At 42.0% G+C, this 13,699-nt stretch overlaps 1 protein-coding gene across 1 annotated transcript in view; it reads left to right on the forward strand.

Moving 5' to 3' along the window:
* Positions 1-13,699, forward strand: part of ITGA4 (integrin subunit alpha 4) — a 531,379-nt gene that overhangs the window by 449,830 nt on the left and 67,850 nt on the right. Inside the window, exons 22-23 of the mRNA XM_086956223.1 lie at positions 11,396-11,498; positions 13,396-13,503. Coding sequence (XP_086812349.1) covers positions 11,396-11,498; positions 13,396-13,503 — 211 coding nt within the window. The remainder of the gene's footprint in view (positions 1-11,395; positions 11,499-13,395; positions 13,504-13,699) is intronic.

Genomic DNA, 13,699 nt, shown 5'->3' on the forward strand with positions numbered 1-13,699 from the left:
TCTAATATGCAGCTTAAATCTGTTGGTAGTCACAAGGTTCAAGAAGACTAGATGGGGAGGCAGGGCTTTTTCCATTGCCGCTTATAAGCTATGGAATTCCCTCCCTGGCGACCTCTCTGGACAAATGTCTCACTCTTTTTTCCGCAAGGTTCTTAAGACCTGGCTCTTTGCAGAGACATCAGTTTGAGTTTTCCCCTTCTTTCTGTATGACAGTACCTCTTGCAGCACCTTGACGCCTCTGGGTTATGTTAACACTTTAGAGATCTAATATTCATTCATTCGTTCAACCTTTGATTACTTACAAGAAAAATGAGAGAGTCAGGAGCTAGATTGTATTATGCATTTCTCAAGTTTTCCTGGTGCACTACTACATATGATACCATCAGCCATTTCTGGCTTTTCACCTAACAGCATGTTCCATTGTGGGGCTTGTAGTTTTGCTTTTAAGACTTTCATTTTGAGCTCCAAACCCCTAGCATGCAAACGCTGTTAGCTAAAATGCCAGAATTGGGTGAAGGTGTTCTACATGGCATGGAGCCACTTGAATGTGTGACTGTATGTGGTATGTATATAGCATGAACCTATCTAAAAGGAAAAGTGTTGTACAAGATCAAAGACAAGCACAAGGTCAACATGTGATAGAAAGGTAGCTGGGTTGTCAACTATTGATGCTGTGTTTTTTAAAGAGGTGTGTCTTCAACTTTATCCTAAATTGAAGCAGCGTTATTCCATATCCTGGATGCATAGATGAACCGCTTTGGTTTCAAATTTGACAAGGCCCTCTATTTCAACAACTGCTTGTTTTCACACAAAACTAAAAGTAAACTCTGTTCACATATTTTGTGAGTGCTCACTCTTTTATTCACATCATAAATTAAAGCAAACATTGGCAGTAAGACTCGTTTTGTCTTTTGTGTAATGTAATAAAAGTAAAACAAAGTTAGCAGTGGGCAAACCTTCCTTAATTCAAAGGATACATAGCAAACAGGTGCAGTAGCAGAAGGAACAGCACACCATCTCTCACAATAAAGAACAGGTACAGCACAAGTCACTAATGCATTTAAGAGGAAGTGAGAGAAGTTAAAGGATTATTGTTTGCCCTCTTTACTCAACCATAAGCATGCAAGAAATAGAAAACTCTTCGAAGAAACAGCCCAAACCTCTTACAAAATGACCTTACATTTGTGTACTCATATGCGATGAAGAATCCTCACCTACCTACTGTGATATGCTAGCACCGGAAAGCATCCAAGACTACTGCTGTTGGCTGAGTGCATAGTCGCCCAGTTATGGGTTCAGTAGTCTGGGTGAGGTTATGTCCCTCATAATGATATTTAGGTTCTGCCCTCCTTAAACTGTCAGACATATATCAAAACTGTGTCAGTTAGCTAAAATTGCTTTCTACTGGTGTCTCCCTCCACCAAGATTATAAACAGGAGGTTCGAGCAAATGACCCTACTTCTCTTTTCCATTGACATGCTTCAATGCTCTCTTTTTGGTTTCGAGGGGTCAGGCGTCTTCCTCAGGACTACAGGTATCTCACACCTAATATTGTGAAAAACATTTTGTGGAGAAATATTCATAGGGCCTGTTATGCATGTGCGTTCAATTAATCCTTTGCTTTTTCATAAGAAGTGGTAACCGCAGTAGACACATCTTTTCTTAAGCAAAAAAACGTGCTCGGTTCAATCATTCAGAGGACAGGTACGGGTAGGCAGAAGGGAAAATATTCTCTATCACAGGGCAGGTACCAATTGGGCAGCTGCAGTGCAAACTTTGCTTCCTCAAAGATCAGTTACGACAGGCCAGGAACAAAGCAAGCTACTTTCTCTAACAGAACTCAACTAGTGCAAAATTGCATTCCTTGCAGAACAGATTCAGAAGGGATCACTAGTACAGCGCCTTCATAAGTCACACCACATGTACACTTAAGGCATGAGTAATATGTAGGTCAGCGAGAGCTCCCTGGAGCGGGTGCTTAACACAGTGAGAGCAATATATAGGTGGATGAATGAGGGACACCATTCTCACTTAGGAGATATACAGCATCCTGCTAGTCCTAGTGCTGTCGCTAAGAGACTTGCAGTTTGTGTTGATTCTTTGGTTTTTCACATTTCAAGAAATGGCCATTACCTAGCAGTTCAAAACTCACCAAACATGGATAGGGTCCAAAGAGAGGCAGCAATCTGTGTCCTTTCAGTGAGCAATAACCCATCCATGTATATATAGCCTTATGATGGAATGATTCCGCCATCTTCTCAATCTCATTGGTCTTCGACTCATGCACATCTAATTGCCGTGCATCAATTCACTGACTTCATTACATTCATTCAGGCTCAGTGGAGGGCCTGCACAGCCCTCTTAAAATGTGGTCAAAGAACCAGATTCAAGATAATTCATTAATAACAGTGGATAGAACTTCTACATTTTGTGTGATGGAGGGGCAAACAGTCCATGTAGGCATCACTTCCTGAAGTAAGTCACCCTCTTTGGCAGCTGCAGGTCATTTTCCACAGAGGGGGATGGATGAGGAAGAAGCAGCCCATTTGCCTAGGAAGAGAACTTTAGACAGTCACCATACAGGGTTGCTTGTATCGGCTGGTCCTGTGCCTCAAGCACTTGTGGCACAGAAGGACAGGACAACTTCCAAATGATGGCTTGCCCATCACTCCTTTCCAAAAGCTGGAACATTTGCTGGCCATGTGCTCAGTGGCATTTGGCAGGGGGAAAGGAGGAGCTTCTGCCTACACTACAGTCTTTGTGCCATTCGGCTGGCTTTACTGCTGGTCCTGGGCGCCCTTAGAGTGTGGCAGGAGAGAAATAGAGGTTAAATCTAGACCATTGTCTGTGATTTGTGCATTATTAGCAGATGGTGGGGGAGAAGGAGACCGCAGTGGCCCGTGCAGGTGATATCAGTGAGGTGGTGGTGTTGGGGGGGGGGGGGGTGTTTAACAGATGACCAAGAGGGAAAATACATTATTTATTTAAATTTCCCTCGTGGACGTCTGTCGAATCCTCCCGACCCGGCTCACCGCTCTCACCTGCATGGGGCGCTGCTGGAAGGAGAGCGCCATTTTTTACTTTACATAGTTGAGTCAGGATGCTCACAGGGAAACTGACATCTTGTAGTACTGCACCTAGGCAAGCTGTTGATTTCCAGGGTAAGGAGTAAAAAGGATTGTGGCATAGATGGTCTTTGTCTGTCCTGAAGCAATGTCTGGTCAGTGAAGAATACATTATATTGCCTGTGTGGAGGTCAGGCTTTCTGGATACATCAGTAAGGGTAACACAGCAACTATGACAATCTGGAGACTCTTCTGGCTGTGAGTTCACAATCCCAGCGCTTGATGGTCCTGTGAGCTGGCATGAAGTGCAAATGAGCCACTTATGGCCTTTTTTCAGAGCAAAACTACTGCTTTACCAGTGCTGACTTTTCAGCTCATCACGTAATGTCTTTGACTCTACCATGGACACGCCTCTTGACTCCAAGGTCCCCTCCATGGGCTTTTTTCCATGGGTTCATATTGGGGCTGATGGATAACGCAATTCCTCTTGTTTAAGGCTCTTAGTAGGATATAGGAAAATCATTGAATTCCCCTATGGGTGCCTAGATCACCACAAGTGTATTAACTTAAAAACCACAAAAAAAATGATCCCAACCTTTCATTCATGGAGTTCTTTTCATGCTACCAGTGTTTAATTTGGGGTGTGTTAAATGTAGTTGTAGTGTCATAGTTTAATGACTGTCAGATTTTAGGAAGCAAGTGCTCCTAAGATGCTCCGAAATAAAGTTCCCCTGATCAAAGTTCATGAACTTCTTTCTGTAGTAGGTATTCTTAGTATTTATTAGTAGCAAGGACCTTCTGGTAGGGCAGGCTTTTAATTTGTCTGTACTTCCATTTTAGCAGCAGCACATTTCCATTTATGTAATAATCTCAAACAGTTCTGCCGTAGTCCTGTTATTGGTAACACATATCAGGCTGGACTCTCCAGTAAAGTTCACAAGTGAAGAATGATTTTGAGGTCTTGCTTGACACCACAACTATCTGAAGACTCATTGTTTACACAACACATAGAGTGGGCTTTCGGCCATCCCTCTTTAACCTTTGGCTTTTGTGGGACATCCCACTTCAGCCATTTTATTAAAGATGACATCATTCAATTCTTGGCTGAATCCAAAGGAGTAAACATCTTTCACCTCATGAAATTATCTATTTGATATATCACTTCATCTCTTAGATGGTGTTTCTGTTGCAATTGAACATCTACTTTTTTGCCTCTGAAAAGTACACTAAATCAGACGTTTTGTCACAGTCAGTTCTTTATCTCAAACTTGCATTGTATGGCCAATCAGTCCTTATTTGTGATTTACTATGCAAGATATATTGCTTCACTGTCGATAAAACCAATACATTTCTATTACCGGTTCATTCCTCTAATGATTTTCATTAGAGGACGATCCTTTGTAATGTGTAGTAGCCATTTTCATCCATTAACTTCTTATAACATTCAGTGTGCATAACAGCTCTGCTGCTCCGGCCACTGAGCCACTCCTAAAATGCAAATTCATTGCACTCCGTGACTTTGGCAATTCTATAGGCATGTGTAGCTGAAAATGCAAGTCAAACTTGCTGTAGTTTCCAATGCTTTTTCATAGATGCTGTGAACTACTTTGTTGTGTGACATTTCTCAGTCTTGCTCCATTTGTGTCTGCTGACCACCTCCCACCTAACAATGTCACTTTCTCTTGAGGATGAACTTGAATCATCGACATGGGAAGCTTGGTCACAACATTGTTGTCACAACTTATGCCCGTATAGGCTTACTTTTTGCAGTATCTCTCAACACCTGCTTCATTAGCGTCCTCTGCCCAAACACAGCCCAATCCCAAATATGTACATATTATGTCCACAGGGTAATGTCTCACATTTTGAACGGAAAACTGATATAGTTCAGGTGGGGAAATAGTTAGAGCTCAAAAATGCGACTGCAAGTATCGGTCCTCACTCGTGGGGTAGGCATTAGTCAGAGAGCAGAATTTGGGGAGCACTCTCGCTATTTTTCTTATCTAATGAGGTGACCATACAGACTTGAAAACTCATCAAAATAACCTATAATCTAGCTACAACTGGCAGAGACACCAAATTCTAATCAACAAGAGCAACAAGGAGGACTATGACAAAAGCATTGTGTGATGAGTAGTAGCACAGTGACCATTAGCAAGTTAAAAACATTACAGTCCGGTCTAGTTCTGAGTCTAGACAGTCCTTGTACTCATGGGAACTGTAGCGGTGTTACGCCGTCTGTCGACTTTAGATCCTCTAACTCCATGTCTGGGTCATACCGTTTTGCTCAATGATCCATTTTTGAGTTAGAAGGATAATGGCAGGGCATCTGTCTCCCAATCACCAAAATGCATACAACTGCCCCAGTCAGGCTCAGTTGCTATATAGGTTTTTGTAGAGCAGCATACCTAGTGTAGTAGGAATGTTTTCACTACCCAGTAGGAGTCTGTTTACTACATTAATAGCCATGCCCTGCTTATTCAACAGAGTATGTATTATACTGCTTTACCCGTATGGATAAACCCAAGCTTATTATACAGCAGTGAAGAACATACACATATTCCCCAGAAGATTGGCAGTTCATTATATTCAGTCATAATATATTTATTTCTTAGTCTCTTCTTTCTACGTGGATCAGTCCTGGTGGCCTTCTTTGTAACTACACACATGATTATGTCATTTGCCCACAGTCCATTATTTTAAGGAGAGGGTTACCGTTTTTGGTGGAGTGATATACACTGATCTCATTCAGCAGTCCAGACTTTAACCATAAGGTTCTGTGGCATCATTTACATATCAGCATAATTTTGTATTTAAAAAAAAGAATTCCAGGGCATTATTAACATTTTTATTTTTTTAATTTGAACATATTTTTATTGTTTATTTACACATATAGTCAACAACGCTTTGTTACAGGGTGGCAGCCCAAACTGGCTGTGTTTATAGAGGATACAGTTACACAGTATATGTTTGGCTGTCCCCCTATCCACTGTCCCGCTAAGAGAATAAGAATGGGAGAAAAGGGAAAGGATAGAGAAAGAAGGCATAGTATAGAAGAAGTTTACTTCATTCGTGTTTGTGTTCTGATCTTGTGGGGGTGTGGTTTAAGGCCTTTTGGGCCTTTTTCTGGGTATGCTCACGGGGGTTTATAGGGGTACAGGAACTCGTCCAGAGAAGCCCACATTCCCCTGGAGGTTTGTTTCCATGGTGAGTTCTGCAGGGCAGTGCTCTCGGAGCCTCTGAGATACGTCACCCAGTTGAGCCACCCCTTGAAATTTGCTTTGGCTGTGTCTTTCCATTTGGTGAGTACTATTTTCACTGCCTCTGTCAGAAGGAGGTCTAGTAGGTCTCTGTCGTGTTGTGAGTTTATTTCTGTTGTCATGAATGCGGTGGTAAGGGTAGAGAAGTTTTGTTTTAGTGTGCACCCCAACGCTTTATTGATGAAAGTGAATTTTTCTCCCAGAATCCTTTAACTTAAGGACAATAATAGATAAGATGTGCTAAGTCCCCCTTTCTTTGTCGCAGTTCCAGCACAGACCATTTTCCCTGAGGCGAGCAAGGGTCCAGTAAGTCTTGTGTAGTTGCCAGAATTTTGTCTGTGCTAATATTGGGCAGATTTTGTTTTGTGAGGAGGAGGCCCAGAGGAGAAAGAGTTCTGTCTCGCGGAGTGTGTTGTCGAGCTGGTTTTCCGAGTATTTGGTTGCTTTGTCGTTGATTTTGGTGGTGCTGGGGCAAAGTAGCTTGTAGAGATGTGATACCTGATGGCCTATTCTGTTGAGATTCATCATGTATTGAATGACTGATGGCTTGTGCTTTGCTAGTTTTGCTTTTGTCAGGGCTGTTCTAATTTTCAGGAAGTTGTAGTTCAGCGCCTTGAGACCCTACGGGTATGTAGCGCGCTTTATAAGTGTCACTGATTGATTGATTGGTTGTACAGTTCTATGTCTGGTTGTTTATGCTTCGTTTTCAATGTGGAGAAGGTGGTGGGGTTGCCTCCCTCTTCCAGCTGTTCTGGGTAGGAGATACCTAGCCTCTACCATGTGTCTATGGAGAGGGGTTTCCCCCTGTACTTAACCTTGGAGTTTGCCCTCAGCGATTCCCACTTTGAGTTTTTTACAATGTACTCCATTTTTTGGTCTATTTTAAGCAGGGCGTTTTTGGTATTTTTCAGTATTGGGTTGGAAGCATGTATGTGTTTGTTGGCTGTGAGGAGAACTATTGGGTCTAGGTTGTTTAGGATGGCTCTCTCAATTGCAAGCCATGCCGGCGTGTACTCCTGGCTAGGTAGAAGCCAGTAGGCCCCCTGTTTTGCTAGAAATGCAGTTTGAAAGGTTTTGTAATCTGCTACGTTTAGGCCTCCCAGTTATTTGCCTTGTTTTAGTTTTTTCAAGCTTATTCTTGCTTTTTTGTCCCGCCATAGAAATGTATTAATCATCTTATCTATCTTGCAGTGGAAGTCGTCAGTGAGTAGGAGAGGGAGCATACCAAGCAGATAGTTGATCATCGGGGTGAACATCATCTTAATTGTTTCTATCCTCCACCACCACGTTATAAATTTGGGGGACCAGGACTCTAACAGTCTCTTTGTCTTCTCTAGCAGTAGCTTTTCATTTTGGTCAAGTGTGGCTTTGAGGTCTTTGCGTAAGTATATCCCTAGGTATTTGATGAAACCCATTTGCCATGCTAGGCCCGAGTTCCCCAATGTATCTCTAGTGGTGTGGATGTTAAGTGGTTTGCACTCCTACTTATCCTTGTTTAGCTTGTATCCTGAGTGTTTCGAGTATGTTCCTATGATTTCCATGAGAGCCGTGATGGAGGCCCTGGGTCGCTCAGTCACTATGAGGATGTCGTCCGCGTACGTGGCTAGTTTGACTTTGACCTCGTTGATGGTGATCCCTCTCACCTCCTCATTGGTCTTAATGTCCCTGATCAGAGGTTCCAAGGCCAGCAGGAATAACGAGGGGGACAGGGGACATCCTTGTCTTGTCCCGCATTGTAGGACAAAGGGATCCGAACCCCCCCGCCCCCCATTAATTTCAATACTAGCTCTGGGGTCCCCGTACAGTGTCATTACTTTCCGTGTGTATGATTCCCCAAATTGTATGTCCGCATGCATTGTTCTAGGAAGTCCCTCGATACCCTGTCAAACCCTTTCCGGGCATCTAGTGTGATAGTCACCGCTGGTTTGTCTATTTTGGAGGCGCGTTCCAATATGTGGCATAATAGTCTGGTGTTGTCATGTGACATGCGGGTCTTTAGGAACCCTACCTGTGAGTTGCTTATTAGTCTTGGGAGCACAGTGTTTAGTCTTGAGGTCAGGATTTTGGCGTAGACTTTCCAGTCCACATTGATTAGTGATATGGGTCTGTAGTTTTGGGGTAGTTGTACGTCTTTCCCTTCCTTCGGGATGACTATTATATTTGCCTCTGACATGGATTGAGAAACTACTCCCTCCCCCGCGCACTGGTTGAACACTTTTTCATGGTTGGCTGCAGGATCGTTAGGAACGTTTTGTAGAATGTGGCAGTGTACCCATCTGGGCCTGGTGCTTTGTTGTCTTTTAGTGACTTGACCGCCATCTCTATTTCTGCCGAGCTTATCTCCCGTCCTAGCGTCTGTGCTTCTACGTTCGTTATCTTTGGGAGGTTTAATCTCTCTAGGTAGCTTGCACACCCTTCTTGGTCTAAGGACTGGTCTTTCTTGTATAGTTCTTGAAATAACTCTTGGAATGTTCTTAGGATATCTTTATGTCTTGTGTATGTTTTTTTTGAGCATCAGTGATTGATGAGATGGTGTACTGTCATTGTTTGTGTTTGAGGTAGGAGGCTAGGAGCTTCCCCGCTTTGTTAGCCTTGCAGAGGTTGATGGCCTTATATTTATTCATCCACGGCTCTTTCGCTCAAGATTTTGTTATATTCATATTTTTTCCTAGTGAGATCAGTTAGGGTGCTACTGTTCTTTGTGTCTGTGATATGGTTAGTTTCTAACCTTTTGATGTCTTTTTCAAGTTTGTTCAGATAATGGTTAGCCTTTTTGTTCATTTTGGCCTTTATTTCTATTATTACACCTCTGACTGTGGCCTTTAGGGTGTCCCATACGATCTTGGGATCAGTGGTCTGTGTGTCGTTATGCCACAGGTATTCTTTATTGGCCTCTTCTATTTTGGGCTTGTTGTCTTGGTTTGCCAGGACGTCGTTATTAAACCTCCATCGACGTGGGTTGTCTTTGTTATGACGCCTGCTGTAGGCTGATGCACGAGTGGTCTGAGAGTGTTCTTGTTGCAATGTCAATGTGTTCTATTAGGTGAGTGTGTGTGCCTGGGATTAATATGTAGTCTATCCTGCTGTATGAGTTGTGCGGGTTGGAGTAGAAGGTGTAATCTCTAGCGTCAGGGTGTTGTAGAAGTCATGGGTCTTTGAGGTTAAATCTGGTGCATATGTTCTTTAGCGTGTTGTGTGCATTTGTGGGGTGGGAGTGGCATTGTGATTGTCTGTCCAGTGTGATGTCAAGTACTGTGTTAAAGTCCCCAGCCACCACTGTAAGGTCTTTCTGGGGAATTGCTTTGAGACTTCCTCCCAGAAGGCGGAGTCGTCAGTGTCAGGGCCGTAAATGTTCGCTACATGGATGCTTTCTTCCCCCCTTTTCAGGTGTCTTATCAATACTCTCCCTGCTTTGTGGTGTTGCTTGTCCTCTATTGTTATCTTGGAGTTCCTATTTATCAAAGTGATCACCCCCTGCTTCTTCCCTGTTGCCGGAGAGCATGGTACCTGGCCTATCCATCTGGCTTTGACTTGCTTGGCATCCTCAAGAGAAAGCTTGATTTCTTGCAACAGGATCACATCCCCCTTGGTCTTAGCTAGGTAGTCTAGGATTTTTTTTTCTCTTGATTGGGTGGTTGAGGCTTTTGACATTGAGGGAGACTATCTTTAAGCTAGATGATAAGGAAGTCATGCTATTTTGTGTCATTGGTTAAGGTGTGTGTTCGCTGTTCAGCGTTTTCCCTTTCCCCCACTTGTCCTGTATACGTGCATTCCTTTCTTGCCTGGGTTACCTGCCTGTGGTGGTGATTGGTACCTGTGTCCCCCCCGTTGGCTCTGTTTTTCTCCCCACCAGATCTTGATTTTATGTTACTTCTTGTATGTAGGTGTGTAGATAGACGGAAGTAGATAGCATAGAAGATAGTGGATAGATTCAGAGTATGTAGACAAGACAGACACTCCCTCCCCCCTTCCTCCCTTCCCTCCCCAACCCCCCTGTTATCAAACCTTGTACTCTGGACGTGCGACGGCAAGGTCCCCATTCTGCCCCCCTGGGAGCCGTTAAATTAGTATGCTAATGTTCCACCCCCTCCCCCATGCGTCCTTTACAGATGTCCCAGCCTAACATATATGCGTATTGATTGACCATTGCGTAATTATGTTCCCCCTGACCCCTCCTTCCACTATGGACCCCTACAGCTATCTCGTATCTATATCAGCAAAAAGGATATAAAAGTATATATAGTCCCTCTTTATCTCCTGTCGCGTGGCATTCCGCTTGCCTCTATTTCGGTTCTTCATCAGCGTCCTGAGGTAGATAATGTTTTAGTCTTTGCGGTAGTCTTTGAGGTAAGATCCGTTGGTCTGAGGTAGATTCCTAAGTGGGCCTCCAAATCCTTGGCCTTGCTCACTTATTCGCTCCTGTCCTTTCTCTGAGTAGGATGCTCTCTGTATTGTATTAGCTAAGCTTATTCATGAGGTAGTCATGGTAGCTCTGAGGTAGATACGGTTGATGTTCCTGAGTGTTCCTTTAGTGTATATTTTATTCTGACATTAAACTGCAGAGAAGGTGCTTTTCTGCCTCAGATGTTTAAAAGAGACTGAAATATACTAATACCAGGACAGACTGGAGTTAGATTTGCACAAGTACACCCCCCGTTCAAATTTACCATGTTTGACTAACACTAAAGTGGATCATACATTGTGACTCTGTTACTCTATGGTATGATAAATATGACTGCCCTCCAGAGTATTGAAACATGTTGCATAATATTTAAGTTAAAATGTAGTGGGTAATTAATAGAATATCAATCAGAGTTTTATTGCGTTGTTGTATTTGTTTTTATATCGTTTTATCATAGAGGAATTTAATGGTGGTGATATTTAATGATTACTAGTATTCTATTAATAATGATATTCATCATCTAGGTCACCTGTTTGCAATCTAAAAAATCTGGATGGAATATATCTGTGCATTAAACTACAAACCTTATCATGTTTATGATACATATGATTTTAATGTAAATAAACTATAAACATGTAATTTGATCATTAATTATGTTTTTTTTCCAGATCTGTGTCGCCATCTTCCTTCTCTTATGGTCCCACTATAGGACAATCAGGACAAGATGCAGAACCACATTGTCTTCTAGAAAAAGTCAACTTTACTTTTAATGTGAGTGCTACAAATTTCCAAGAGTTACTCATGGAAGATCATGTTGATAGAATGCAGTATGGAGCGTTTTCCTTCAATACATGATTTGCATTTGTTCACAATCTGACTTTATAAAAGCCCTTGGTTTCAATATGAAAACAAATATTCTGAAAGACACAAGACTTCATTGTTGTTTGTTGCAGTAGGATGTCTTTTCAAAAGATGTACTGGAGTGCAATGCTTGGATCAGCAGGGCCACCAGTATGATTGTTCCATTTATTCTTACAAGTTTCAAGATTTTAACTTTTTATCAACTACATGCAAAAGGCCCATTTAAATATACAATAACACACATGAAAGACTATTAAAACAAAAAGCAGTCTTTCTGTGGATATCTCTCTAAAGGAAAATGTTATGCTAATAATTCAATATTTTGGCCTGCATCACCCTTTGAACCCTATTTAACTTATTTCCCCTGCTCACCCCAGCAAAACGTCTATGTGATTCTTTTTTTTTAATTTAATTTTTTTAACTTTTTTGAGGACTGGAAACGGATAACTTACTTTATCCTACGCATCAGTATAGCTGAAAGCAGCATTGCCTGTGACAGTACCCACCTGTGTCTTTGCCTACCTTTACGGGATGCTTTGAAGTGGGGGTTCACTGTCTTAGACCCCGTATCTCACATGCCTTCTTTGTTTTGTAATAGAGGCAAACATTCCAACGGTAGATGGAGATATCCTTCGTCCCAGAAGAGCGAGCACCGTCATATTAAATTTTTTTTAAAGGGACCTCTGTCTGCAAACACTGCATCTCTCCTGCTAAAAGCAGTGAAAGTATGAACTTCTTTAGACAGAGAGCAGGAGCAGTGTAAACCTAGTATAGCAACACTGAAGAAACACAAACTCTTTCTGCCAGCTGTGTCTCAGGAGAGATTCTTAGTGCCCGTCACCGCGGACATATGCTATCATTCTATCAGCCTCTACAAAACCATGATATTTGTAGGCCTGTCAAAGTACAGAAAAGGAAAAGGGTGACTGCAAAAGAGATGTCTACAGCACGTGATGAAACATTTGAAAAACCTCTGTTCCCTTATTATGCTCAAGTTTATAATCCATTACTTGCACTAAGTCATCTTCAGGTTGGAGTTGAGCAATAGAAATGGAAGATGTGGTCAGAAGCCCCAGTACTAGCTCTGCCATTTAGGAATTTCTGTCCAATTCACAGAGGACATGGCCAATAGCATAACCTCATGCAGCTTTCTGTGTATCTTCCTTACAGGACACTGGTTGTGCCAAACAGCTCTGGTCCTCCTTGAGGTCTTGTTTCACCTGTTTACAGCATCCAGCAGATCAAACACAAAAAATAGACATGAGGCATTGCAGTGGTCCAATGATCATTGATCTGACTTTCGAACTATTATACACGATTTATCCCAAATGTATCTAAGGCAGAAGTATTATAATGCAGAACCTGCAGTGTAGTGTGGCATTGAGACACAGAGTATGTTTCTGCCAGATATTGCATCTTGACCCTGTATTGGTTTTTGTAATTGTTTATTGCTGCACTGCATCTCATTTTGAAATTGTTTGAATTTTTTTTAACATTCCATCGAAATTCATTTGGCTATTTTCACTTCATATGTCCAAGAAGAGCTATTTTTGAGTTTCCCGATTTTAGAAACATTCTGCCCTTTGTTTGATGCTGGTATTTGTAGGACATATATATGGCTCATAATATTTTCTTGCACTTTATATTTAACATGACAGAGTTAATGGCTTGGGCTCTCCTAAATAAGTCATCTACGATGTAGATGCTACATGGTTAAAGGTGAATTGTTTTAATTTGTTTGCTATGATTCATATTTTAAGTATAAGGATGTAGTATAATCAAACTGGGTCTTTTTTCATTTTTCAAGGTTATCAACACTGGGCAGAGCATAGTTCCAGATGCAGATTTGGAGATACTGGTGCCTAATGGTTTTGCTCCCAACAATATTAAACTGTTCAATGTGCTGGATGTCCAGGTGAGATTCAGATTTACATAATAGAAAATAATGTAACCTTTGCTCACGCACCCGTCATGAACAGGCAATCAAGGGACGCATGAAGCATGTGTGTGGCCAGTCCTCTCACTCCACCTCTAACACTGTTTACATATGTACATATTTATCTAAGGGTACAGATCAACAAGCTTTTTATGTCACAGGGTCCTCAGCTAGG

Source organism: Lissotriton vulgaris, chromosome 2_1, assembly GCF_964263255.1.
Source record: "Lissotriton vulgaris chromosome 2_1, aLisVul1.2, whole genome shotgun sequence".
NCBI lineage: Eukaryota > Metazoa > Chordata > Amphibia > Caudata > Salamandridae > Lissotriton > Lissotriton vulgaris.